At 51.9% G+C, this 23,273-nt stretch overlaps 1 protein-coding gene across 6 annotated transcripts in view; it reads left to right on the plus strand.

Annotated features, from left to right (window-relative positions):
• CDH23 (cadherin related 23) overlaps positions 1–23,273 on the plus strand; it is a 418,948-nt gene that overhangs the window by 218,004 nt on the left and 177,671 nt on the right. For all 6 annotated transcript variants that reach the window (XR_004262173.1, XM_032256272.1, XM_032256266.1 and 3 more), the window contains exon 11: positions 75–263. Coding sequence is in view for 5 of the 6 variants with exons in the window: in XM_032256272.1 (XP_032112163.1) it covers positions 75–263 (189 nt within the window). In the remaining variant the exon portion in view is untranslated. The remainder of the gene's footprint in view (positions 1–74; positions 264–23,273) is intronic.

Raw genomic sequence — 23,273 nt, forward strand, 5'->3', positions numbered from 1 at the left:
TGCTGAGAAAGTAAGTAAAAGCTGTTACCGTAATTAGCTGCCTTCATCCCGGGGTGACTGGTCTCTGTCCACAGGGCACGGAGCTGAATGATGACCGTACCCCATCTGACGCTACCGTCACCACGACCTTCAATATCCTCGTTATTGACATCAATGACAATGCCCCGGAGTTCAACAGCTCTGAGTACAGCGTGGCCATCACTGAGCTGGCACAGGTCGGCTTTGCCCTTCCACTCTTCATCCAGGTGGTGGACAAGGATGAGGTGAGTCCCCGGACACGTGGCCCATCCAGACCCACCACGCTGCCTATGATGTCCAGGTCCTCAGCTATAAAATAGAAACATTGTAGCACCCCATTCCTGGTAGTTTCTGAGGATAAATAAGGCTGAAAAAAAATCACTAGTCTCTACATTTGGATTACCCCCTACAACAGCAAAAAAACTTGTGAGCTCATGTTTCCATATGTGTGGTTATTATTTAGAAGTTACATACATGATCATACTAGTTTACTAGGGATATTGTAAAGCATGCACAAAAATAGCAATTTTAAAAGATAGAAATAAGGCTGGCGCAGTGGCTCACGCCTATATTCCCAGCACTTTGGGAAGCTAAGGCGGGCAGATCATGAGGTCAGGAGTTCAAGACCAGCCTGGCCAACATGGTGAAACCCCGTCTTTACTAAAAATACAAAAATTAGCTGGGCATGGTGGTGGGTGCCTGTAATCTCAGGTACTCAGGAGGCTGAGGCAGGAGAATCACTTGAAGCTGGGAGATGGAGGTTGCAGTGAGCTGAGATCCTGCCACTGCACTCCAGCCTGGGCGACAAGAGCAAGACTCCATCTCAAAATAAAAAAAAAAAAAGTAGAAATAAACCATACATGTATTTTCACGCACCCTGATGGATCACCTGGTGCCCTCTCTGGGGTGTTTGTACCGTTGATGCTCCTGTTTAAATGATGACCTTAGCAGAAACTCTAATTCCTGGTTTTGGTGTAATAATGACCGCATCTTTTCCTTATGAAAAGCAGAAGGACCTAAGTCCTTTGGAGGGGATCCCAGGCCATAAGATGATGCCTGCATCACCAAGAGGTCTGCCTGGCTGGGCCCAGTCTTAAAAGGAAATAAGGGAGAGCTGGAGAGGAGGGAAGCGGGTCAGGGTAGGGGCAGCCCCTTGCACTGGCCCTGCCACAGCCTGCATCACAGGGGTGCGAGGGGGGGCACCAGGCCTCCATGGGGTGGGGCCAGGTCTCCATCCCTTCAGGACCCTCTCAGCCTGCCTCCTTCCCTGTCCTCACCCCTCCTTGCGCTCCATCTCCCTGCCCATCAGCAGCTGCCATGCTAATAGGACTTCGGTTTATTACTGCTGCTCCTCCTGGCCCACGCTGCTCAGGAATTCCATTAGGTTTTCCGGCCTGAGGTGCTTCTCTTCAATTACTCCTCATGTGGGGCTGCCAAGATGGCCTTGCTCCAGGCTGGGCTTCCTCCACCGCCCTCCAAGGAGCCCTCTCTACTCTGGCTGCCCAGCAAGCAGCCTGCCCTGTTGACCCAGGAGCCCCTCTGCCCACGTCTTTTGCCTACCTCCTATCAGCCCCTCTCAACTGGACACGGTCCCCCCAAGGACTCAGGGCACGTGGGCAAGTTGGTCCCACCATGCTGTTGTGTATGTGCTCAAGTGTGTGTGCACATGTACATGTGTGTCTCTACCTCCTGCTGAGGCATTTCATACTGTCTGAGATAACTAAAGTATGTATCGATCACCTACTGTTTACAAGGAGCTACAGTTAGCCCCTGGGAGGAGCCAAGTGTAACCCATGGTCCTTATCCCAAGGAGTCCACAGTGTGTTGATACAAATACAGTATGTACATTTTAAAACATATTTTTAGGCCCGGTGCAGTGGCTCACACCTGTAGTCCCAGCACTTTGGGAAGCTGAGGCGGGTGGATCCCAGGAATTTGCAACCAGCCTGGGAAACGTGGCAAAACCCCATCTCTACAAAAAATACAACAATTAGTGGGGTGTGGTGGTGTGTGCCTGTAATCCCAGCTACTCAGAAAGCTGAGGCATGAGAATTTCTTGAACCTGGGAGGCAGAGGTTGCAGTGAGCTGAGATCGTTGCAGTGAGCTGAGATTGTGACACTGCACTCCAGCCTAGATGACCCTGTCTCAAAACAAAAAATTTAAAAACATATTTTTAAATGTAGTAATTTTAAAAGGTGGAACAAACAGGTATAAAAATAAGCTTCAACATTTTCTTACACCCTAATGGATCACTTTGTATCCCCCTGGAGGGCAGGTACCCCCTTTAGGGCAGGTACCCGCTTTTGGAGATGGCTGTATGAATGAGATGCTCGGAAGAAAGTCCCATCTGTGGTTTCAGGAGAACCATAATGCCCAAGAGAAGAGAAACATGGATACCAGCGTGGGGTCCAGGTCCCGTGACCACAGGCAGTGAGGGGTCAGCTGGAGAAGGAGCAACAGGGGCTGGGAGGATCAGGAGAGGCTCTACGGCAAGAGGGGCCTAGGGCTGCACCCAGAGGTGCACAGAAAGGCTGGCTGGCCAGAGCAGGCAGTAATCCAGGCAAGCAAGAATGTGTGCAGTGGGGAGATAGGCTGGGACCCAGGCCTCAGAGGGCCTTGAATCCCAAGCCAAGGAATTGAGGCTTGATCTTGGAGGCAACCCAGAAGGAAGGCAGCTTGTGTGGGAGCAGCACAAGCTCTGAAATCAGACAGGGCCTGTGTTTCAGTGTAGCCTTGCTATGTACTAGCTCTGTGACTTCAGGTAAAATAATGAGCCTTGCTTTGTTCATATGTTTAAAAAAAGAAATAGAAAAGAAAGAGAATGTATCCATCAGCTTATATTGCAGTACCAAGTTAGCCCCCACGTAAAAGTTGATTTCTCATGCAGACGACTAGGCCAGCACAAGTGGACAGGGAAACCCCACCCCGTGTAGTCACCCAGGGGCACGATCTGCAGGTCTGTCAGTCCCTGCAGCAGAGAAGAGGCAGATGGCAGGCTAAGCACCAGCTCTTCTGTGCTTCATCCCAGAAGTGGCTCCGCAACTTCTACCCGATGACTACTGGCCAGAACTAGTTACATGTCCCCACCTCACCACCTGCAGGCCAGGAAGCGTGGAGAAGGTGCCAGGTAGTTTTGTCTGCCACAGAGGAGGAGGCAAGAGGAGGTATGCACAGGTGCAGCACAGGGCCTGCCACACAAACGTAAGCCATTGTCATCGAGGAGCTGCAGCTCCTGACAGGACTGGGTCCAATGAACACAACCCACTGTAAGGCCAGAACCCCCTGAGGCCTGCTCACCACGACTGGTTGGGGGCAACCCTGACACCTCTGGTTTCATCTCAGGCTCCCTTTGCTAGAAGCGCTTTTTGAAATGTCTGAGGAATGCTCAGGGGTATCTGGGTCCAACTCACCTCTAGTGACCGCCCCCCACCCAGGCTCAGCCATTGGCACACCTGCTGCAGTCAGGGCACCCAGCACCACCAGGGACCATTCCCTGCTCTCCATGGCTGTTTTTCCGAGGGAGCTGGTCAGTATCTTTGACAGTGCAGGCCTGGCCTCCTCTTCTCCAGGGCACAGTGACTTGCAAAGACAGAGCCAACAAGGAGAGGCAGTCCAGGAGCCCAGGCCACCCAAGGTCACCTTGGCCATCTTCCTGCCTCTGAATGGGGCAGCCCCTAAACCATCCCGTATGTGGCACCGGGCTCATTCCTCCATAAGAGAGAGGGATGAGTTGCTTTCAGCCCTAGCCCTGCTCTCGTGTATCTCATATTCTTCTCTGGAGAAATCCAGAGCTGGCCAGGCGAATGCTGCAGAGGGCCAGTCTTGGGTATAGTGGAGGCCCCACCATGATGGAGACTCAGACCCAGGCACCCCCATGGAGCATTTAGCCACATTGCCAACAGGAACAAAAGAAGTTACTGGCAGTTGAACATTGCCTGAGTGTCCAGAATGAGAAAAATCAGGGAACCACAAAGAGAAATCAGGCAACTGCTAGAGGAGAGATTTTTAGGAAAGTTTTGTTTCTTGCCAGTCCATTTCTGAGGGAAACATACATCTGTTGGGATTTGTGTCTGAGTTGAAGGTGACTCTGGATTTGCTCAGTGTGGCAGGAAGGTGTGTTCATTGAGCAAATTATCTGGAGGGAAGGGAACCGGCAGAGTGGTCAGAACCCTCTGTCCCAGGCTTCGTGGAGCCACGTGACTCTTGCACTGCCCATGATTAGTGTGAGTGTCCTGTTAACTCCAACTCCCGATGGCAATGAATGGTGCACAGGTGGCAGCCATGCCTGGTTTGGCTCGCCAGTGTAACCCAGGCCCTCATACACTGCCTGGAACGTGGTGGGCAGTCCAGAAATGAGCATTGGATGAGTTAATGCACGGTTAAATGCAAAAGTATTAGGGAAGGTGGCCCACAGCTTTTTCCAAACTGGGTCCGGCTGAGTTTGTGTAGCAAGGATGACCTCAGAAATCCATGGTGGGGCAGTCGAGGGAGCTGATTAAACAGAAAGGGAAGGACGAAGCAGTGTAACCTCTCCACAGGAACTTTGTGGCAGTCGTTCCTAATGAGGATGCTAATTGAATTCACTGTCCCCACCAGATTGAAGATGCTGCTCAGTCTCTCACTGAATCTCGGGCTCTGCCAGACCATTCACAACAACAAAGGTGCTTGAGAGCAGTCCCCTCTATCTCCCAAGGACTCCATTCACATTGTCAAGTCTCACTGAGTAATTTCTTCTCCTTTGCCTGGCTGTAGAAAACCCACAGATGCTGGGGAAGAAAAGGACAGGGTGGGCTGAAACCAGCAACAACCCATTTGTACCTTGTGACGGTTGAGATGCAAATAGATAGTTGTGATGCAAATCAGAAAAAAAAAACTGGAAAGGCAGAAGCCCCAGAAGTCAGCCTTGGTGTGGGGAGCTCGCCTCTGAGTTTCAAATTAAAGGTTGTGGCAGCCTCATTCCCCTGCACTCAGAGGCTGGGCGTTTTCTCATGTCTTCCTTGGTGCTCTGGGGAGCCACGGTGAATCGGCAACCCGTTCCCCTACCTGGGTTGAATGATGTCTATATCCTTAAACCCCCTGCGCTGCCCTTGCCGCCAGCACACCCTTGGCGTTTTCTCCACTTGGGTCAGCTTTTCCTCTGCTGGCCTTGCCTGCAGCCCTCCCCAGCGTCACCTCATTAGCGTGCCTGGAAGCTGAGTCAGCCACTGGCAGTCTTGTTTTCCCTTCTGGACGGGACGGTTTGTTGCACGAGTTGGAATTTTCTGTTCAGTTGCCCTAAAAAACATTCCTCCACTTAGGCGCCAGTGGATTACCTCTGAGTGGCATCCCCCTCCAAAAGGTCAGACAAGCAGAAAGGGGCGGGGGATGGAGGCACAGTGGCTCAGAGACCATCCACACCTCTGGCTGCCTTACAGTCCCAGTGAGGGGTATTGTTCTTAAATAGTTTTTTCATTATGCACAACCCCTTCCCACTGACCCAGATAGCTGAAAACTGACAGTTCCTCTCATCCGCTGTCAGGAGAAATACCATTTGTGGACATCCTGCCTTCCTTCTCCAGAGCTGGGAGCATTTGATTCACTTTACTTCTGCCTCACTCCCAACCCACAGCTTCTCAGAACGCATTTGCTGCTGTCCTTGAGAATATTTTGTGCAGAGAAGAGGGATTGGGGTAGGGAGTGGAATACCACTCTCCTCCCCACCCCAGAGAGGCCTCGGCTTCCAGATTCCAGCTTCTTCTGGGAATTGGAATATTTCAGAAGGGCCTTCAGGCCTCATTAATTTGCCGAACCCTGGCCTTCCTGAGGGACTAGGATGAAATTGATGCAGGTGGAGGGTTAGTTATTGATTCATGCAACAAGTGTTAAGTGTACCACCTGTGTGCCCGCCACTGTGCTAGGTCCTGGGGGGATTGTGCTGAAGCTGTAGCTCCTTTCCTCCCAGAGTTTATGTTTCATTCCAGTGGGGAGACCAAATGGCAGTAGAAATGGATGTTCAGAACTGAATAAACAGGGTGAGTGCATGATAGGGTGGGGTAGGGGCGATTTCCCACTCCGGTCCCAGAAGGCCTTCAGAAAGGTGCTGTTGGAGCTGAAGTTAAGTGGCATGGAGGATGCAGCCTCGCAGAGCTGCCAAGGGAGAATATTCTGGCAGCAGATGCTCCCCTACAAGGGCAGAGGTCCCCAAAAGGGAAATAGCCTGACATTTTCAAGGAGCAGGAAAGGGGCTCCTGTGATGTCCAAGACAGAGCTCAAGAGGATAAGGGTGTCAGGAGGCCAGGCTGCAGCCCCCACAGGGGCCAGACAGGGCCTTGTCAGGCACAGGAAGGCGTTTTTCTGTTACTGGGAGTCCGGAGGGAAGCCAGGGAGCTGATGTGGTCTGAGTTGCCTTTCTCAAGGAGCCCTCTGATGGCTGTGTTGAAATGTGCAGGATGGAAGCAGTGAATGAAACGGAGTGAAGTCTCCTACACTGGAGACACTCCCCACACCCGGGACCATGCATTTCAGTGTCCCACAGTTTAACAGTTTAGCCATTTTCCTGTTAAGGTGTTTGCAGAAAGAAAACCCCAGTTCCCTGATCATAGACATCTAAAAGTCCAATAGAAACTGCTCTTTGGAAATCTTCCCAGGACACTAGTTGGCTCCTTCAGTCTTTGTGACAGAGGCTCCGTGATTTCAAATCGTCCAAGGACTTTGAACACTGACCTCAGCCTTCTACCACCAGACCTACCCTGACTGCCCTGAGAAGGCGGCAGAGAGAGTGCCCAAGCCAGGTTCTCAGCCCAGTTCTTACGCACTCAGGTGCAATTCCAGGCAAGCCTTGTTCGCCCACCATGCTCAGGGTCTGCCCCTAGAAAACCATTAGATGGGTCAGTCAGTCTCTATGACTACAAATCTTAACGTTCTCTTTATCCAAGAGGACGTGGGTCATGGTGCCCTTACATACCAACCCAGCCTGCTGTGTATTTGTGTATTTGATATCCCCTGTAGAATCCCTTTTCAGGGAAGAGTAAGAGAGGCAGCTGGAGGGGTTAGAAATAAAATTAACCAGCCAGACAGCCTGAGTCTGCACTTGGCTTTCCTACTTTTGATCTGCGTGAGCTTGGGGGACTTATTTATCCTCTGATGCCATTTCCTTATCTGCAAAATAGAGACAATAATAGTACCTACCTTGCAGAGCTGTTATAAGGATTAAATGGGTTCATATCTGTATCTAGAACAGTGTCTAGCCCATGAAAAGCACTCTTGAAGTGGGGCATGATGGCACACACCTGTAGTCCCCTCCTGCTTGGGAGGCTGAGGCAGGAGGATTGCTCCAGCCCAGGAGGTTGAGGCTGCAATGAGCTATGATTGCACCACTGTACTCCAGCCTGGGTGACAGAGAGAGAAGCTGTCTCTAAAAAATAAAAAGCATACTTTAGACGTTAACTATTATTATCTTCTTCCCTTTCCAGAGAGGAAGAAGTCAAGGCTCAGAGGAGTTAAGCAGCTTGCCTAAGGTCACACAGCTAGTTGGTCTCAGAACTTGGTCTTGAACTCTCAATCTTGTGCTTCTTGCATGTGCTGCAGGGCTCCCCATTTGCAAACATGGCTTTCTGTTCTCTCCCATCTCAGTTTTCCAAACCCTGATAAATTAACTTCCCAATGTCTGCTGCGGAGATGAGCCTAAGCAACAGCATTAGACAAGAGTGAGAGCACCGAACTAGAGCTGTCCAATGTGGGGAAAACGACTCTGAGCGGGGCCTTAAAAGAAAGCCAGCGTCTGCTGGCATGAGGGGTGCCCCCGCTGGGGGTCGCTTGGGACCCGAGGGTTGAGAATTCAGATGTACTGGGTGACCGCCTCCAAGGTTTTGTCTCACGGAACGGAGGGGCCTGAACTGCAGAGTGAACGGGGACACATCTGGCAGGAACTGATTCCCGTCTCAGGCAGGAGATGACATGGTTCATTTGTTTGAGGGGCATAGGGAAAAAAAAAAAACAGAATTACCCACCTCCCCACGGAGAAAGTATCAACGCATAAATTTTTAAAAAACAAATGACAAGGAGAAAAGGCCGTCTTCCTGAATGCTGGGATGTGTGTGTGGTGGGCAGCGATGGGGTGGGGTAAGAAGGGGAGACTGTTCTTGTTTTCCTGCTCATCTCGGTCTTTATTTTTATCCGTTGCCCTCATTTTCCATTCCACATGTGTTCCAGGCCTGTCAGGCAGCGGCAGCCCACAACCTTGTATTTATTTAAATTTATTTTAGCATTTGGTCCTGTGAGTCAGTTTGTCTGGGCTGCAGTGCCTCTGGCCTTCCCCATGCAGCTCCGCAAAGATTGGTTCCTGGCTGCAGGCTTCTCCTGTGGGTCTCTCCCAGGCTTCTGCTCAGTACAGAAGTTCTCAGCCCTTCTAGGGAAGGGGGACCACAAACCCCCCAAGGCATCCGTGGCCCTGGGTGGAGAAAAGTCTGCATCTTTCTTTTCACCAGTGTCTAAGTGAATCTCAGCATTCCTTTAATTACAAATACAGAAACAAATCACAGTGGTCTTAGCATTACCTGTGGCTCCGACCCCAAGAGACATCGCAGATATTTTCATATCACGTTACAGGTGTCACAGAAATCTCAAAATCCCATTTACGCTCATCACTGCTCTGCAATTACAGCATGTGTGAGACTGGCCACTAAGTCTCATTGTTTAACGTATTCTGAAGCACATTATAACAACCTTTTAAAATACTTTGATAACTGTATTTCAAAATGATTAGTTGACTTTGTAGTCCTTTGTATTTTAGTTTGTGGAAAATAAAAGTTCTTCTGAGAAAGGGGTGCCTGGGCTTCACCAGACTCTCAGAGGGTCATGGCACAAAAAGATGAAAACCTCACCTTCAGTCCCTGTACCGCGATAACCCTAGCCCCCCGCTCGGGCCTTCGCTGTAAGGCTGACATCTGCGGGTCCTTAAAGCGGGCATCCTTAGCCACACACAGCTTGGGGAGGGACAGGGTGGGAGCAGGGAGGAGACAAGACCTGTGGCTCCATGTCATGTGTTCAGCTGAGGGTCCCTTTTCCACCTCTGGACCCTCCAGGCCACTGTTCACCTGAACCCCAGAAATCTACACCCCAGCATCTGCGTGGTGGGAGAGACCCAGTCAGTGCACATTTGTGCCACCCCAGAGAGCGGTTGCAGCTGCCCTAAAAGCTCCGTATCACTGCCGGTGTGACCCAGGGCACGGGCCTCTGTTTTTCTGTCTCTTAGGCAACTTGAATTAGAAACCAAACTTTAGAAGCAGTGAAGTCAGGTGGAGGAAAGAAGGAGGCAGGCTGCCAGCATCCCCTGGGGCAGATGTAGGGTTTGCACTCTCAGATGTACAATTGTCCTGTTTTCCAGACCCTTCTTTCTCCTTCCACAAAGGAGGTAACTGGGATCTGGCTGGAAAAAGGAAGTGGATGGATTGCCTCCAACATTCTATACCTCTCACCAGCTTGTGATTTCATCCATGAAGTAAAGTGGAGTTAGAGGGCCCCTGTCCAGGGAGCAGCCAAGGCAAGGCATGCAGAGAAGTGGGGGTCTTCATTGCCTCCCCCCATGCTGGAAGCCAGGGAGCCCATCCTGGCTGCTCTTATTTTGAAAAGGTTCTCTGGTGATCCTGACCTCGTAGCAAGGGTTGAGCATTCACACAAAGCAATCTCCACACAGCTGGCACCTGGGATTCCCAGGATCCTGGTGAGCACCTCTCTGCATCTCTGTTCCCCCATCCTCTGCCCTGGTAGCAGGCGGGGGTCCGTTTGCAAGGTCTGGGTTGTCTCACAGCTTCAGCTTACATTTCTAGGGTTCCTCCCCCAAGATTTAGTCTCTCCAGGAAAATATCTATTGACTTCAAAGCAAAGCCATTCTGGAAGAGAAGCTAGAGGGAGCAGACAGCCCCAACTGTGCCTTTCCCATTAATTTCTCCCCAGTTGCCTTCACTAGGTTCTTATTGTGATGGTGATGATTATTAGGATTTTTCTGTCCATAGCTGCATCCTATGGCGTGCTTCCTCCCAGCATGCTAAGCTCCAGCCTCCCTGGGGACCAAAGGGTGTCCTCTGCCATGAATCAGACACCTCCTCATTTAGTCTCTTCGTAAATCTAACTAGCATGTTGTTTACCCCAAGCCCGTAGCCCTGGCGGGGGATGTGAGGCAGGGTCTGTGTGCCATGCCAGTGCCCACCCTCACCTCCTCCCCACGCCAGTTTCTGCAGCTCCCAGCCCTGAGTCCCCTCTGGCAGCTGGAGTTCATCTTTCATGTTGGATTTGGGGAATTGTTCCCCTCTCACCCACCACCCTGGCAGGCTCCTTCCCCACCCTACCATCACCCACACTCCTGAGCAGGGCTGGCACCATAGGAAGCAGTGAGAATCATGTTATCCATGGAGTCATGCCCCCTCAAAGCAGCGGTGGGGCTTCCTGAAGACCCCCGTGGGAATCAGAAGCAGAGCTGGCAAACTTTCCCCTCCGTGGCTCTTCCTCTCCCTAGCACCTCTTGGCTGGCTTGTGCCCTCCCTGGTGCCCCTTCGCTCTGGGTGCCAGTGAGCCCAGTTTTACCCTAGAACCTCCCATGCCCCCCCTGCCTGCCCCATTGGCCACCCCACCTCATACCCCTAACAGTAGCAGATGGTGTCCTGTTCTCCCCATCTTGAACAAGGCTGGGGTAAGCACAGCTCTGCTGACAGTTGTGCCTGTGTGTCTCACCCCATCACCACCATCATGGGTTTTGCTGCAAGGCTGACGTCTGCTGGTTCTTAGAAATGTCCTAATCAACAAGCAACAGGAACCGGCAGAGTCCTGCTGGGCAGCTGTGGCAAGAGTGGGCCACCAGGAGTACAGAAGCCTCCTCCCCAGCCCACACTGGGCTCTGCTTGCCTGGGCACCTGCTAACTCTGTCCCCTGAACGGATGAATGGTGCAGTGATGGGGCCATGCGCAGGGCAGAGGGCAAGGCATTTTATGGCCAGGCAAGGTGTCACAGCTGTGCTCTCGCTCTGTCCGTGCAGGCTTAGGGCAGTCCCTCCCTTCTTCCTCTCCAGGCCTTAGTTTCTCCCTTTGTTAAAAAGGAATTCATTACAAAGGAATTGAGAATGAGATAAAATTTTGTCTTTTTTTTTTAGACAGATTCTCACTCTGTCGCCTGGGCTAGAGTGCAGTGGCACGATCTTGGCTCACTGCAACCTCTCCCTCCCATTTCAAGCGGTTCTCCTACCTCAGCCTCCTGAATGGTTGGGATCACAGGCGCCCATCACCGCGCCTGGCTAATTTTTGTATTTTTAGTCGAGACGGGGTTTTACCATGTCAACCAGGCTGGTCTTGAACTCCTGACCTCAAGTGATCCGCCCACCTCGGCCTCCCAAAGTGCTGGGATTACAGGCGTGAGCCACTGCGCCCGGCCTGAGATAAAATTTTCAACATCAGAGTTGTCACAGGTATACATCCCAGATTGCAAGGTTCAGAGCACGTTTTCCCCTCCCTGGTTCTGACTAGTACTAGCATCAACACACAGATGATATCTTCGCTGTTTTCACATGGCCAGATCAAGGCTCAGAGAGGGAATATTTTAGGGAAGTTCACAGAGCAAGGGAAGAGATGCCTGGTAGCGAGCAGAGCATGCAGGTAGCAGGTGCCCACGGGCCTGGGGCAGGAACAAGAAAGAGATGCCCTCGAGGGACTTGCACATTGAGTGGGAGATAGGATCGGCTCATTCCCTCATTCATTCAACAGATATTTGTTGAACACCTACTGGGTGTCGGATGTTATTCTAGGGTCCATGCAGACAAAGTTCAGCCCCAGGTTCCAATGAGGGAAGACCAAAGAAACAAACAAATACATATGATGTCAGGTGGTGACAAGAGCCATGGGGAAGGGGATTAAGGGAATCCTGGAGAGGATAGGTGGTCAGAGGAGGCCTCTCTAAGATGATGACAGGCCTGGGTGAAGTGAGAGGACACAGTCTCTGTGGATATCTGGCGGAAGAACGTTCAGGCAGAGGGAAGGGCAGGTGCGGTTGCTTTGCAGCAGGAGGCCTCGGGCTGGGAGAGAAGGTCGGAGAGGCCCAGGGCTGTGGTCAGAGCTTTGCTGTCACAGGAATGAGATGGGAAGCCACCTGAGAGGAGCAGGCAGGCAGTGATGTGACAGGAGCGAGGTTTTGGCGGGACGCGAGGCGGAAGACACCCAGCTTTCGCCCATCAGCTGCCGAGTGGAGAAACTGAATATGATGCCTCCACGCAGTGCACCATTTTTCAGCTGTTGCAGGAATGAATGAAGCCCTGACCCGCCTACAGCAGGCATGGCCCCGAGAAACACAAAAGGCCCTTCGGTGGATGATTCCACGTGCGGGAAATGTCCAGAAGAGGCACATCCAGAGAGATGGGAAGCAGATTAGTGGTTGCCAGGATCTGGAGGAAAGAGATGGGGTGTGATGTTTAGTGGACACAAAGCTTCATTGGCGGGAAAGACAAAAATGTTTTTGAACTAGATAGAGGCAGTGGTGGTTGTACAACCTAGTGAATGTAGTAAAAACCACTGAATTGTACACTCTAAATGGTTACAATGGTGACTTATATGAATTTTATCTCAATTTGTAAAACATTTATTATTTGTTTTATTTTATTTTGAGACAGCGTCTCACTCACTCACCCAGGCTGGAGTGCAGTGGCGCAGTTATAGCTCACTGTAGCCTCAAACTCCTGGACTCAAGTGATCCTCCCACCTCAGCCTCCCCAGGAGCTGGGACTACAGGCATGTGTCACTGTGCCCAGCCAATGTTTAAACTTTTTGTAGAGATGGGGGCCTCACTATGTTGCCTAAGCTGGTTTTGAACCCCTGGCCTCATGAGATCATCCTGCGTTGGCCTCCTGAAGTGCTGGGATTACTGACGTGAGCCACCGCACTCAACCTAAAAAAATTTTTTACGGGATGCTGTGTCTGCCAGGGGTGAGGGTGGGTGAGTAGACCCTGAGGGGCAGGGGCCTTTCCTAGGAGTGATTGCCGTCATTCAGATGGGGCGTGTGGAGGCCGAGGAGTGGTCAGCCGCTGGATCTCTTTTGAAGGGAGAGTTAATGGGATTTGCCAATATGAGGAGGGGGAGGGAGGGAGTTAAGAGTGACTGCATAAGGTGTTTGGCCTGAGCAGTTAGAAAAATGGAATTCTGACTTCCTGATACGGTAAAGCAGTCGACTTGGTGAGGGGATGATGGAATCCACAGGTTCACTTCCAGCATGTTACGTCTGACATGCTTGTTAGGCATCCAGATGGAGATGCCAAGAAGGTGCATGGGCTGTGCTGGTGAATACCTAGGAGCAGCTCTGGGGCCTGGGTGGTGGGGAGGGGCTGCCTCATAGCATTTGGTGATCTCTGTGGTGTCAATGCTCCTCGATGGCCAATCTCAGGCTGCCAGCGTGGCCTCAGCAGGCTCTCCCAGATTCTAGAAATCCAACCGTTGGTTCTCAGGAGCCTCTAGAACCCCAGCGACACCATGTGGATCCCAGCTGGAGGTGGGAATGAAAGTGTTGCCAACACTCAAGCTGTATGTAAAGCCACCAGTGGCACGCCTGTAATCCCAGCACTTTGGGAGGCCAAAGCAGGAGGATCGTGTGAGCCCAGGAGTTTGACACTGGCTTGGGCAACATGAAGAGACCTCATTTCTACCAAAAAAAAATTAAAAATTAGCTAGACATGGTGGCATACACTTGTAATCCTAGCTACTGAGGAGCTGAGGCTGGTTGATCACTTGAGCCTAAAAGATCCAGGCTGCGGTGAACTCTGATCACACCACTGCACTCCAGCCTGGGCAACAGAGCAAGACCCCAACTCTACCTAAAACAAATGAATGAATAAATAAAGCCACTGGTCTAGCTGGGTTCACTTGGGAAAGGGATGTGGATAGAGCAGAGAGAAAGGTGGGTGCTGGGAAGCCCCAGGATACCCTGACATTTCACTTTAGGGCAGATGAGGATAATGGAGGAGCCACCCCCAAGGGAAGGGGAAAAGGACCAAGAGGGAGCGCTGAAGGACAGGGGGAAGATTGAGGCGGGGAATAGAGTACGCAGGAACAGAGGCCAGACTCAGAAGACTTAGAGGCAGCCCTAACGTATTTCAGCAGTGGCAAATTAGCATGCGTGTCTTAGTCTGTTTCTGGTTTTGGCATAATGCCTCTTTGTGGTAGCCCCTGTTAGGAAATGTCCAAACCTGCTAGCATTTACAGAGCAGGCATACCAGGATTTTTTTTCTTTTCTTTTCTTTTCTTAATCTACCTGGGCCTCTTCTCCCTCCTGCCTCCAAAGCCCTCTTGCACACCAGGTGGCCAACCTTCTTAGAGGGATGCTAGAGGTCTCCTCTCTAGCTCTGCAGATCGCTCAGATATGCTAAATAGTCCTACAGGGACAGACTGTGCTTAAATAAACATCACTAAAGGGAATTGAGAATCAGAGGAGTCTCAAAGGCATTGTGCTAAAAGAAGCCACTTGCTAATACCCTGTGCTGCATAATTCCATGACATTCTCAAAAAGATAAACTTAGAGGAACAAAGGACAGGTCAGAGGTGGCCAGGGGTGGGAGAGGGGTGCCTGTAAAGAGCCAGGACAAGAAAGTGTTGGGGGTAGTGGGACTGTTCTGTGTCCTGGTTGGAGGGGATAGGTAACAAGAATCTATGCATGTGTTAAAATTCATAGAACTATATACCAAAAATGGCCAGGCGCAGTGGCTCACGCCTGTAATCCCAGCACTTTTGGAGGCTGAGGCGGGTGGATCACGAGGTCAGGAGTTCGAGACCAGCCTGACCAACATGGTGAAACCCCGCCTCTACTAAAAATACAAAAATTAGCTGAGTGTGGTGGGGCGCATCATAATCCCATCTACTCAGGAGGCTGAGGCAGGAGAATCACTTGAACCCGGGAGATGGAGGTTGCAGTGAGCTAAGATCACGCCACTGCACTCCAACCTGGAATGCAGAGTGAGACTGTATCTCAAAAAACAAAAAACTAATTCCAAAAAAAAAGTCCATTAAAAAATCCATAAAAAAATTTTATGACATGTTAATTAAGAAAATAAACTATAAATTATGAAATACCTTCCACCCATCCCCCAAAAAGGATGAAGTGAGAGGTACCAGCATGAGCAGTGGTGCTGGTGGGCTTCTAGACTAAGATAGGCCCATCCTTCTCTCCGCCATCATTAAATCAGCAAGTACGTAGTTCATACCCTCTGTGCAGCTAGAAAGGTCAGTTACAGGGCCTTGAATGCCGCTGTGAGATTAATCTAATTCAGCAGGCAATTGGGAGCCATAGATAGTCCTTGAGCATAAGTGATGTACTCAGAGCTGTGCTTTAGGTTGATTAATCCGGACACATGGAGAATGGGGATGGTATCAGTGGGCTATGGCAGAGGGCACCAATGGGTGGGGACTGGACGAGGGGTCAAGTCTGCTTAGATGTGGGGTCTGTAGGAAAGGCAGGGGTTGGGATGAGGCTGTGGTTTAGAGTTTTAGTAATGGGAATGACAGCTCAAAAGGACTGGCTGGGGGAGGGGGAAGGCTAGATGGAGAAGAAAATGGGAGCTGCCACATCGGCTGCCACCCCGCTGGGCAGCAGCCAGGCCATCCTGGTTCCATCTTTACCGCAATATAGCTCCTCACCTGATCGCCCTCCACCACCTTTGCATGCCCTCTCTCTCCCTGTTAGTCTCTCTTTGCATCAATACTCTCTCCTTAGCTCACTCTCTCTCACCCGCCTTCCCACCTGTCTTAGTCCATTTTGTGTTGCGTATAACAGAATAACTGAAACTGAGTAATTTATAAGAAGCAAAATTTATTTCTTACAGCTATGGAGGCTGAGAAGACCAAGGTCAGGGGGGCTTGCTTGCACCACCAGCAAGGGCCCTCTTGCTGGTGGGGACTCTGCAGAGTCATGGGGTGATGGAGGGCATCTCACATGGTGAAAGGGCTGAGCGTGCTCATGCAGTAGCTCAGGTCTCTCTTCCTCTTATAAAGCCACTAGTTCCCCTCCCAGGATAACCCATTCATCCATTAAGTCATTAATCCACTAATCCATGAACTGATTAGTCCATTCATGGGTGCAGAGCCCGTGATCCATTCACCTTTTAAAGGCCCCACCTCTCTATATAGTCACATTGAGGATTAGGTTTCAACATGAATTTTGCAGGGGACATTCACACCCTAGCACCACCCTTCCTTCTCTGTATCTATCTCCATCTTCTGATTTTTTTTCTCATACTCACACATCCACAGCAGATAAACAAACACATTCAACTCATTCATTCATTCATCCCTTTGTCCTTCACCCGTACCAACTATGTGGCCAATACACATACATGCCCCCTGCCCCAAAGATAGGGAATAGGAGTAGGAGTGTCGAGTAGGAGGGGCCCTTTGCAGGCCTGAGCAGCCCTTCCTGGGGCAGCTGAGTGACATGCAGGGCTGTCACCAGGGATGGTCACCTCTCTACCCGGATCCCAGCACCCTGTTCCAGCCCAGGACCCATTTCTTAAGATATTTGTGTGTCTTTGTTCACTGGGAAGGGGACCCAAGTCTGGGTAGGTCCCCTTAGAAGAGGGCTAGAAAGGAGAGGGAGATGAAATTACCTGCTCCTTCTTGGCTCGCAGGGTTCCAGGACACCAAGTTCATGGCCTCCTATGACAGTGGGATTCCTGATTTCGAAAGGCAGCCCAGAGAGGGCAAACAGTTTGCATGAGGTCACAAAGCAGGCCAGTGCCAGGCCTCTCTCTTCCTCTCCTGTCCCCTCCACTCTTCTCAGCTCCCTCTCTGCCACCCGAATGCACAGGAAAGGTGGACTCACTCTTGGTGGAGAGGCAGTGGAATACTAAGCGGTGTGATTAGCAGCTGTGGCGGTGTCCCCTCCTGATTTCCATAAGGCATTTAGATTTCTTTGCCTGGCCACACATTTCTCTCTCTGTGGGAAGAGGGAAATCATTTTAGCATGGGAAATAGACAGAGCCAGGCAGCTGCTGAGTGGGAGAGCCAGCTCCCAGCTCTGCACCCTGGCCCTCCCTGCTCCCTGCCTGGAGGCCTCAAGAGGGCCTGGCCAGAAAGCAGAGGGCTGGATACCCAGGAGGCTGGTGAGGCCAGTAAGTACCCTTTCTCTGTGGCCCTGCCTCTCAGGCCCTGTAATTCTCCCCAGAAGGGGCCACAGAAGGAGTGGCAGGACAGTTCTGGGCTTGGGACAGACCTGAGTGCACAAATCCTTTTCCCCTGGACTCTTTTGGACTCTTCTCACTGCATCTCTGAGAACACTGACACCTCACTTTAGCCCCCTGCCCCAACTCCAGCCAAACCTTGGGTGCAGAGTTTGCCAGTGGAGTGAGGAAGGGGTTGAGGCCAGGTAGATAGAGGTGAGGTTCAAATTAGCAGATTCTGATCAGAGTGGCAGAGCTTGAAGCTAGAAATATGGCCACTGCTACTAGGAGGCTTGCCCAGGGTTGCAAGACAGGGCCACGAAGGATTGCTGAGTCTTCCACGTGGGGCAGGTGCCTTCCAAACAGAGCCCAGGCTGGAGCGTGGGGGAAGAGGACATGGCCTGGCTCCCCTGGGATCACAGGTGGCTGGGGGGTAGAGCATGGTGTCCTTGAGTTAAGAACTCAGGCCACATAAATCCTCTGTGGTTCCCTCTGTCCTTTGCACATGAATTACCAGTCCAGGTGGCTGTATCAGCAGCAGCTGCTCCATCTGTGGAACTGGAAAGGACCCTGTGTCCCCCAATCTCCACATAAAGCTTGCCCTTTGGCCGTACCCACGGGCACTCTTGAGGGGAGGCCAGCCCTCCTGGCTAGCTCCTCTAAGGCCACTTCATTTCGGGAAGTACCCTCTGGGCTGACTGTTCTAGCCCCTAGAGGCCCAGGGCCTGGCATGCAGAAGAGAGACAATGCCATGTGACATTGGCTTGGCTGGGTCCCGGGAGTTGGACGTCTGTGCCCAGGAACAGGAGTGGGTACAGACAGGTGGCAAAGTATAGCTGGGCTTTGGAAGTGTAAGATTCCCATAGTGCACTGGGGCAGTGGGCTGCAAATTAGGGAAATAGAATTCAAAAGCACTTGCCCCTCATTTGCCTTAATGCAAGTACCCAAAGCACATTATAATTCTTTTCCCAGGAGAACGGAGGCTGGCTTCAGGGAGTAGGGTGGGGGGAGTCTGCACATGCAGGTGAGGAGGACCTGCCCGCCTTATGCCTTCTTCTATAGACAGATAATACACACATCCACAGTGAAAATGACGGCGCTCTGGTATTCTTCCCCAAAGTGCCAGCTGCCAATCGGATTGAATTAGATTTCACAGGGGTTTTTGCAATACATGGAATTCACCAGCAAATTACCCTTAAAGAGGGAAAATCAATCATCTGGAGCAGAGATAAGCTGAAGGCAAGGCAGCCTGGGATTGATCCCGTCTGTGCAGGCGTGTGTGGAATTCAGCAGATAATCTGCGGAGGAGGGAGGGGAGGCTGGCAGAGAGGGAGGAGAATGGGAGAGAGGCAGGGCAAGAGGGGGAAGGAGGGAGTTGGAGAGGGAGAAATTGGAAAGAGGAAGGTGAGAGGGCAAGAAGGGGAGGAAAGGAAAGGAGAAGAGGGTTAGAAGAAGGAAGGGGAGAGGAGAGAGAGAAGAGAGCGTGCTCAGTCTGCGCAGGCTGCTGTAACAAGCTGCACTATAAGGCAGCTTGTTACGGTGCAGCTTGTAAGTTTCTGTGGCTTATAAACAACAGAAACTTATTTCTCTAGGTTTTGGAGGCTGGGAAGAGCAAGATCAAGGGGCCAGTAGATGTGGTGTCTGGTGAGGGCCTGCTCCCTGGTTCACAGATGGCCATCTTCCCACTGTGTCCCCACATGCTGGAGGGGCGAGGGTGCTCTGGGGTCCCTTTTATAAGGGCACTAATCCCATTCATGAGGCCTCTGCCCTCATGACCTAATCACCTCCCAAAGGCCCTGCCCTCCTTGGGGGTTAGTATTTCAACATGAATTTTGGGGAGAGGGACATAAGCATTCTGTCTCCAGCAGAGGAGAGGAAATGAGGGCAGATAAAGAGAGAAACAAGCAAAGGAGTCATAGAGGAGGTGACGAGAGGGGAGGAGAGAGAAATGGGGGAACAGGAGAGAGAGCTTGGGCTGCGGGCATAAAAAGCAGCTGGAAGAATGCAGTGGGCTGGGTGCGGTAGCACAAATCTGTAATCCCAGCACTTTGAGAGACCTAGGCGGGAGGATGGCTTGAGCCCAGGAGTTCAAGACCATCCTGGGCAATGTAGGGAGACCCTGTCTCTACAAAAAATAAACATCCACTGGGCATAGTGGTACACATCCGTGGTCCCAGCTACTTGGGAGCATCACTTGAGTCCAGGAGGTTAAGGCTGCAGTGAACAGTGTTTGCAGTCCCCAGACTGCACTCCAGCCTGGGCGACAGAGTGAGACTCTGTCTCAAAGAGAAGAAAAAGCACCACAGCATCCAAGCTTCCCATGTGGCAAATGAGAAAACCAAGACCCAGAAGGAAAACAGGGCCTTCCCCAGTTGCACAGCAATACAGGGAAGCCCCAGAGAAAACGGACTCCTGACCTCAGCCACAGAGGAGCTTGGGGAGGGGACATAAGTGGGACGATGAAAGCCCGAAACGAGGGCAGCGTCCTTCACCCTGCTGCAGGCCCAAGAGGCTCTTCACTCCCAGGGTGGAGAAACGGAGGCCTGGAGCCACAGGTGGCAGGGCAGGCCTGGAGGGCAGAGGAGAAAGGGGCAGCAGGGCGGAGCCACCGCCATGTGACCCACATTGTGGGCTTACTGGTTGCCAGGGGTTGAGGTGGAGTCAGAAATGGAGACAGTGTCCTCTGCCAGGCTCCTTTCACTGCCCTCTAGATCCTGGCATCTCAGTGGGCAGAGAGACTTGGCATCCCCCTTAGTGCAGAGGCTGGAGGGAGAAGCAGCTGGCTTTGAGGCAAAGGGAGAAGAGGCTGCCTCCTGCTGAGGTCCTCTTTGCCATGTCTGATTGGGGTGAATTAAGTGAAAGGATGGACAAAGGAGGATAAAGAATACATATTCAATGGACTTTTATTTCCCACCATTGAATGGTATGGATCAGACCAACAGAAGGTACAGTCAAGGAAGGAGGGAGACCAGCAGCCTCATGCCCAGGGTGGGACTGGTGGGTCCTGTCACCCCTGCACACAGCCAAGCCTTTGCCCTCCTTTGCCTGCTCATCTCATCCATGGTCTAGAAACCAGCTCTTTCCTACCCCCACTGCTTCTAGAACAATAATGATAGTAATAGCTCCCCTCTATTGAACACTTATTCCATCCCAGACGCTTGACCAAGATTTGGCAGTTCACCCACGGTAGACCTATCAAGTACGCTGCATTCTTCCCATTTTGCAGATGAGGAAATTAAGGCTCGAGGGAGTAAAATCATGTATGTAAAAAATCACACAGCTTAAAAATCAGGACCTGAGCCTAAGCTCAACCCCAGAGCTTGTGCTTCCAAGGTTCTACACCCTGGAAGCTCAGGTCATGGGGCTTTTCCCTGGCAGACCCGAGTTCTGGACAGGGTTGGTTTCAATGTGGGCGGCACTGACTCTGGGGTCCCACTCCGCACTCCAGGTTCTCAGCCCCATTCCAGCTTGGGCTGAGGGTATCACCCTAGCCCACCACCCAGAACTCCCTGGGTGCCTCACGAGAGCCCTGGCCTTTTTTTTTTTTTGAGGTGGAGTCTCACACTGTTACCAGGCTGGAGTACAGTGGCATGATCTCATTTCACTGCAACCTCCACCTCCCAGGTTCAAGCAATTCTCCTGCCTCAGCCTTCCGAGTAGCTGGGATTACAGGCACCTGCCACTATGCCCAGCTTTTTTTTTTTTTTTTATTTTTAGTAGAGACAGGGTTTCACCATATTGGCCAGGCTGGTCTTGAACTCCTGACCTAGTGATCTGCCCTCCTCAGCCTTCCAAAGTGCTGGGATTACAGGCATGAGCCACCGCACCCGGCCAGCCCTGGCCTTTTATCTTGCCCTGATATTCCCCTACCCCCACACCCCAAACATAAAGATGGCCTTGGTCCTTGCTGTGCCACCTGAGTCCACCCTGCATTCACATGACCCGGGTCCTTCCTCTCCTGTGAAAAGGAATTAAGCTCTCCTCCAGGACACATTGTAATTTATATGGTGGGCTGATGGTCCCCTAGCATTGGAGGCACAAAGAAAAGCACACACAGTTTGGCTTTATTTATTTCTTGGGAGGGGAAGGACACATGAAACCCCTCCTGGCTCCCCGTCCGTCCCTCCCCATGTGGCTCCTGCACTTTTCTCCTGAGGGCTGCAGCCTTCCCACCCCCACGAGGGCAGTGCCTTATCAGCCGGCTGCCAGGAGGGCTGCCCCACAACTTCCCTAAGCCTGGCGCCTCCCTGCCTCCCGCTCCTGGAGGTGGGGGTTGGCTTTGAGAAGGGTCAGAAGAGCCACTGCTCCCTCCTAGTCTCTCTAAGGCTCCCAGGGCCAGCCAACCTGAGTCTATTGAGAGCCCAGCACATAAGCTCAACAAACAGCTTGACAGTCACACTGGGTCAGCACACAGAGTGGGTCTGCTCTGCTGGGACAGACTCAGGTGGGCTGGCCCTGGGAGCCTTAGAGAGACTAGGAGGGAGCAGTGGCTCCTCTGACCCTTCTCAAAGCCAACCCCCACCTCCAGGAGCGGGAGGCAGGGAGGCGCCAGGCTTAGGGAAGTTGTGGGGCAGCCCTCCTGGCAGCCGGCTGATAAGGCACTGCCCTCGTGGGGGTGGGAAGGCTGCAGCCCTCAGGAGAAAAGTGCAGGAGCCACATGGGGAGGGACGGACGGGGAGCCAGGAGGGGTTTCATGTGTCCTTCCTCTCCTAAGAAATAAATAAAGCCAAGCTGTCGCCTCGGTCTCCCCAGAAAGCCGCCGGCTCCCCAGCCTGTGGTGGCTCGACTCCGGCTCGGCTCCGGGACCACAGTGGGCGCTATCAGCCTTCTCATCGCCTCTCCCAGCTGGAGGAGAATTTAATCCACAGGCTCCTCTCCACACACTGGGGCTCCTTTTGATGTTTCTCTTTATCTCCCTTCCCAACAAAATCACCCCTCTGCAGCTTCAAGAACCCCTCCAGCCTCCTCTGTACCTCCACCCCACGAAGGCAGTCCCCCCACCCCCATGGGACAAGGGCATGGATGAGGCCTAGCAGGGAGGTGGGTATGCTCTCCACCAGCCCTGGCTTCGTGCCCTGACCTGAGCTGAGGCTCTTTTGGGCCTCCTTCTGCCACGTGTGGCACAGGGAGGGGTTCACTATGCCAGCTGCAGTGTTCTTTAGTGGGAGGGCCAGGAGAGCTGGGTTGTTACGGGCTCTGACTCCCCTGGGGTGGCGGCAGGACAGACCTGAGTTCCAGTCCTTCCTTAGCTGCTGTGTGGCTGAACACTTACCCTTTCTGGCCCCAGTTTCCTTCTCCAAGAAAAGGAGTGGATTGATACTTCTCTGGGCTGTTGTGTGGATTCTGGTTAAGGTGTGTGACACCTGTATGGTAGCTGGGCTTCGCAAATGGAAGCTGTTGATGGAGCCAACATGGAGAAACTCTATCTCTACTAAAAATACAAAAATTAGCCAGGCATGGTGGTGCGTGCCTGTAGACCCAGCTACTCAAGAGGCTAAGGCAGGAGGATTGCTTGAACCCAGGGGGCAGAGGTTATAGTAAACCAAGATCATGCCATTGCATTCCAGTCTGGGCAATAGAGCAAGACTCCATCTTAGGGAAAAAAAAAAAAAAAGTTTCAGCAGCACAGGGCTGCAATCAGTAGGGGTTTTGTACCAACTTAGCAAACTGGAATATCTCTCTCAAACACACACCCATCCTGAGGGCTGACAGTCACAAATCCAGACCAGGCAGAAATTGGCCAGCTGGTAAAGTTCTAGAAGGAACAGGCTGAGCATTATAGAGGACTTGGTCAGTAGATGATCCCGAGGGCCTCAGGACATGCTTCCTGACCACTGCAGTGTCTGGCATCAATGAGCTTCCAGCCCCTGGCAGCGGATCAAGGAGAAGGGAGCAATTCTCATTCATGGAGTCCCCAGGAGTGCTCCTAAAGGGGTCAGGAAGCTGTCCCAAGGGCTTGTCCTCTCTGAGTACTCCTGCCTCACCAGGTAGTTAACCAGCAGCTACACTGAGCTCACACCATCTTCCAGGCATCTTTGAGCTCAGGCATCACTGACCTCACACCATCTTTTCAGTCGCTCACTGTTGACCACAGCCTG

The sequence above is a fragment of the Sapajus apella genome, unplaced genomic scaffold, assembly GCF_009761245.1.
Source record: "Sapajus apella isolate SASKATOON/1434 unplaced genomic scaffold, GSC_monkey_1.0 scaffold94, whole genome shotgun sequence".
Classification (NCBI taxonomy): domain Eukaryota; kingdom Metazoa; phylum Chordata; class Mammalia; order Primates; family Cebidae; genus Sapajus; species Sapajus apella.